Source organism: Cibotium barometz, chromosome 23 (assembly GCF_041138505.1).
Source record: "Cibotium barometz isolate CiBa-2024 chromosome 23, ASM4113850v1, whole genome shotgun sequence".
Classification (NCBI taxonomy): domain Eukaryota; kingdom Viridiplantae; phylum Streptophyta; class Polypodiopsida; order Cyatheales; family Cibotiaceae; genus Cibotium; species Cibotium barometz.
In genome coordinates, this window is record NC_141068.1 from 30,614,317 (window position 1) to 30,619,147 (window position 4,831).

The following is a 4,831-nucleotide window of genomic DNA, read 5'->3' on the forward strand; positions in this document are numbered from 1 at the left end:
AGCCCGTGGTTTCACGGCCTTTGAGGGGAGACTGGAGCCACCAGCAAAGATTGTTCGGGCTATCTGGTAGGAGCTGATTCACACCCTGTGAGGACAGTATGACCGCATCCGCGGGGCGACTCGGATTGAGCGATCTTGCGGCGCCAGGCCTTCCACACCACTGCCCTTTCTATACTCTACACGCGGGACCCAGGTACCCCCGCTGGCACTACAGGCCACCTGTTTGGATTTCCCCCCCTCCTATTGTATGATATAGCCTCTCAGTTATATGTACTTTTTATTTGTACTTTTTTTGCACCTAGGGAGAGTCTCCCTAGCTGCCTTGATTGGATCTCTGCTCTGCCTTCTTATGAGCAGGAGAGGGTTTTGTAGCCCAGTGGACGTTTTTTTTATAACTAATGAAAGGATCTTTTCTCGGAAAAAAAAAAGAAGAAGGCACTATATAAGCAGCCCCTCAGTTCATTGCAAAATATTCATTCATTTCAGCAGTAGAACCACCGTAGAACATGTGTGCCTAATTTGGTCTTTTACATGCATCATTCTCAGCCAAGCACTTAGTGCTTTAGTCCCAAGGCAGCCCAAAGCTTTGCTTCAACATTCAACCTTCAGTAGTTCATCTGAGTGTGCAAAAGGCTCTCCGAAGTGGCTTCAAAGTTGTCTTCAACCCGCTTGATGGTTCAGCACACGTCCAGCCTACACCGTCCTTGCGTTTGGCAATCTCCGTCAATCAGTCTCAGTAAGTTTTCTGCATTGTAACAAAAGTTCTTTAAAGTAATAAAGCAAATACTCCAACTTGCAAGTGGGGGCCCTTAAGCGGGTAAATCGGGACCCAATCAGGTGTCGACTCTCCATACTCTCTCTCTCTCTTTAGCTCTACCTCCTGTGTATAAAGATAAAAGTGGATTGCTTCATGCTCACTAACATAAAGGTATAAAGAAGGCCTTGTTGTGCATCAATTACCTATGTTTTCCAACAGTATAAAGAAAACAAGAATACAGTTCAGTAGTAGAAAGAAAATAAATCCTATTCAACCATCCTTCTTTTAATCGAAAAGGTATTCGATTATGATTGCCTTCATACAGTCTGCTATATTTTCAAGGGTGTCATCCCTGCAGTTTCTTCATTTTTGGTTATTTTCTAAAGCTCACTAAAATTGATCTCCCAAGCCACCAAGGCAAAAGCCAAAGCCTGCTATACCACCATCAGCAATGTATCAGGCATGAAAACCATTAACTTCACTGAACCCAGTGCATCCATGGTGTAGAGGATCTACAACATCAATTGCTGAAGTATAATGAATAAAGTTGTGCTGCAACAGGCTCCTAGATAGGGGGCTTTGTTGGTGAGATACATGCTGAAAACGCCAGATGTGTCAAGCTGCAAGTCCGTGTCTAAGTGCAGTAATTTTTCAAAGTGTGACAATCTTTTGCTCATCAAACTTTTAAATTTCCCAGACCTGGGCGTGCAACAAAACACCATACTGAAATGCACATTGATTCTGCCCTCTCTGCTCTGTGGACAACTCTTCTGCAACATAAAGTCTGTGCCTTTGCTTATGTGATAAAAAGCACCCAAGTGTGGCACTTCCATGCATGTAAAGGTCCATAGACCTCCCAAACACATCACAACTTTCAGCTTCCTTGCCACCTTGTTATTAGTAGTAGTCAGAGATAGCAAACTGTCTCCATGAATGGACCCTTGCCAATGTAGAGGAATATTGAAGGAAAAGTTCAAAAAGCATCATGACAATGGACAACCAAATGCATCAAAACTTTCAGCTTCCTTGCCACCTTGTTATTAGAAGTAGCCACATATAGCAAACTGTCTCCATGAATGGACCCTTGCCAATGTAGAGGAATATTGAAGGAAAAGTTCAAGAAGCATCATGACAATGGACAAGCAACCACTTTTACAAAGTCCCTTGTTAAAAACTTCATATTTTCCTGAGACCGTTAATCCAGACTCCAATCTTTAGACTTGAAAATGGCATCAGCAACATGTATAGCATCAGTGCTTGCTTTAATATTGTGTAGTCTTAAAATATCAGCCCCTTGTGCAACCCCAGCAACTGCAGCACCGATTGTAGCTGCATCACGATCCTCTGCCTTTTCACGACTACATAATTTACCCAAAAAGCTTTTCCTGGAGGGGCCGATCAACATTGGTAACTTGGAAGCAGTCAAACTCCAGGCTGCAAGCCCTGATCTAAGCGCAGGAAGATTCCCAAGCAGGAGAACATTCTGTTCAGCAGTCTTTGAGAATCCCAGGCCAGGGTCTACAACAATACGCCATGCTGGAATACCCATAGATTCTGCCTTTTCCAGGCGATCACACAATTCTTCTGCAACGTCTGCACTCACATTCTTATACTGGACATTCTGTTCCTTTTGCATTGTTGTTGGATCTCCTCTCATGTGCATGAGCACGTATGGAACACCCAATTCTGCCACAGTCATATACATGTCAGGGTCCATAGAACCTCCGGATACATCATTCACCATATGAACTCCTTGCTTTACAGCCTCCCTTGCAACCTTGGAATAAAATGTATCCACAGACAGCCATACTGACTCCATGCATGGAAGCTTCTTGATTGCCTCAAGAACAGGTATGAGGCGAGCAAGCTCTTCATCACTAGTAAGCTTGGTGGCAGAAGGCCTAGTAGACTGTGCGCCCAGATCAATAATATCAGCCCCAGCACATGCCAAGGCTTCGGCCTGAGCAACAGCATCCTGCACTGATAAATATTTACCACCATCACTAAAACTATCTGGTGTCACATTCAGTATTCCCATCAAGTATGTCCTGTCAGACCAATTCCATAACTTGCCTCCAATCGGTACGACACGTCTGAGACCATCCTGACATAGCTGTTTATCACCTCCCATGAGCTGCCAGGCACTCCTTGCCCTTTCAAATCTTTTTGTCCAGACTTGGCTACCACTTCCCAGCTTTGTGCCATACAGATCCATCAAGGGCCCCAAAACAAATGGCCGCTCCCATAAGAGAGGATGTGGCAATGTGAGATGCTCATCGGATATGGTCAGGTCACCATAGAAAAGAATGTCAAGATCGATGGGCCGAGGCCCGTATCTAATGCCTTCAGCCACTCTGCCGAGGCTCCTTTCAATGCCCTTCAAAACTCCAAGCAAAGCATTGGGATCAAGCCTAGTGCTAGCCCTTACAGCAGAATTGAGGAACTTGGGCTGGTCAGTGACATAGACTGGGGCAGATTCATACAAGCCCGAATGGCAGATGACATCAATACCAGCTCTTCTCATCATGCCCAAAGCTTTGTCAAAGCTTGCAACTCTGTTCCCCATGTTGCTTCCCAAGGCAATGACAACTTCCTCTTGCTGAGAAGACATTGTGGTGGCCTTTAAGTGTTCTGGTGCAGTATCAGAGTTTGGGGTTTCTGTTACGGAAGTAGATTTTAGGGTTTCTGATTCAGCAATGAATGCAGAAAAGATCTTACAGGATGTGGGTGTTTTGATGCCGGAGCCTACAGAGACAGCTGATGAAATGAGAGCTGATTTGAAAGAGAGAGCCCTTCTTAGAGCAAGATGCATTGTCTTCGTCTCTAAGAAAGCTTTTACAGCTGAGCTGTGATGTGAAGGGGCCGAGAAAGTAGATCCATGTAGACCTACATTGCCTGCTGTTAGGTCAGGAGCCAGAGTGCCCAACCGCGTTTCTTTAAGCAAAAGCGCTGTCTCTGCTGCGGTTGGCAAGGTGGTTTGGTTAGGGTTGGTAAAGGTACGTGTCTCTCAGTACGAGGGCCTGCTTTTGTTGGCAAGATGGAGATGAAAAAAAAGCAGGAATGAGGATTTGGCTCTTCAAAATTCTGTGCGTCTTAATCGGTATTTCCACTTTAATTAAGATTCTCTAAGTCCTAATCGAAACAAGCAAAAATTTCAACCGCCCTTTTGAACTTTGAAAATTTACACAAGTATAGTTTTATGGTTCCACATTCTCAAAAAGAAAACCTTCCTTTCACAAAGTTTGGCCAAAAAACAAGAGAAAGATTTCTCATCTCGGGGGAGAGAGAAAAGAGAGAGGCCACAGGTTGGTCCTCCTTTTTTCATCTCTAAAGCACCTGCCTTTGTTGGCTAGACTCTATGTAGAAACATGAGGAGGACAGAGAGAGAGAGAGAAAGACAGAGAAACGAGAGGTTGGTCCTCTTTTTTTTTAAAGGCTATTTTTCTCCTCTATAGTGCTTTTTTTTTCTTCGATTTTTTACATAAGCAATCACTTAGGACTACCTTTTACAAAGGCATCTAATATGTATGTATGTGTGTGTACATGTATAGAATTCTATTCTCCAATTTTGCATGTATATGTTGCCCAAACTCCTCCATCCCCACCCTCACTTCTCCATCAACTTATGTAGATTTGGCATGCATAAAGCAATGATAACAAAGGGAATTTAGTGGTGGGTACAATCTTGAGTCAATAAAGGAAACACAAGGGTTCGTATTCATTGGTGAAAGATGTGTGCTTTGCTCATCATCAAGAGTTGGACGGCGCCATTTGTCAATTACACTACCTACTTGATAAGCCATCTACTTGTGCCACCCTAATGGCGTGAGCATGCGCGCATGCACACACATGTACGAGAAGAGATGAATTTTGTTATAATATCATAACTGTGAGATCCCTATCCCCACCGCGCAATGGATTCGGATGCTAGCAGCGGAAGTAGCACATCTTGCGAGGGGCAGGGTCCCACACTCGGGGCCTCGCCCACGGATATCCGGACAAGAGACTAATCCGTCAGTTTATCCAAAACCAAAACCGAAAAAACTTCCTTTACCCGAAAAGCACGGGCGATTC

General features: G+C 44.3%; 1 protein-coding gene across 1 annotated transcript; it reads right to left on the bottom strand.

The window, feature by feature from the left end:
• Positions 1-945: 945 nt before the first annotated feature.
• On the bottom strand, positions 946-3,805 carry LOC147625845 (folate synthesis bifunctional protein, mitochondrial-like). The gene has a single exon (XM_086817423.1). It carries the CDS (start codon positions 3,567-3,569, stop codon positions 1,953-1,955), a length of 1,617 nt encoding a protein of 538 aa, XP_086673549.1. The 5' UTR covers positions 3,570-3,805; the 3' UTR covers positions 946-1,952.
• Between the last annotated feature and the right edge of the window lie 1,026 nt (positions 3,806-4,831).

What these genes read in the sequence shown, in the direction of transcription:
- LOC147625845 (XM_086817423.1), bottom strand. Translation starts at nt 3,569, where the DNA reads ATGCATCTTGCTCTAAGAAGGGCTCTCTCTTTCAAATCAGCTCTCATT.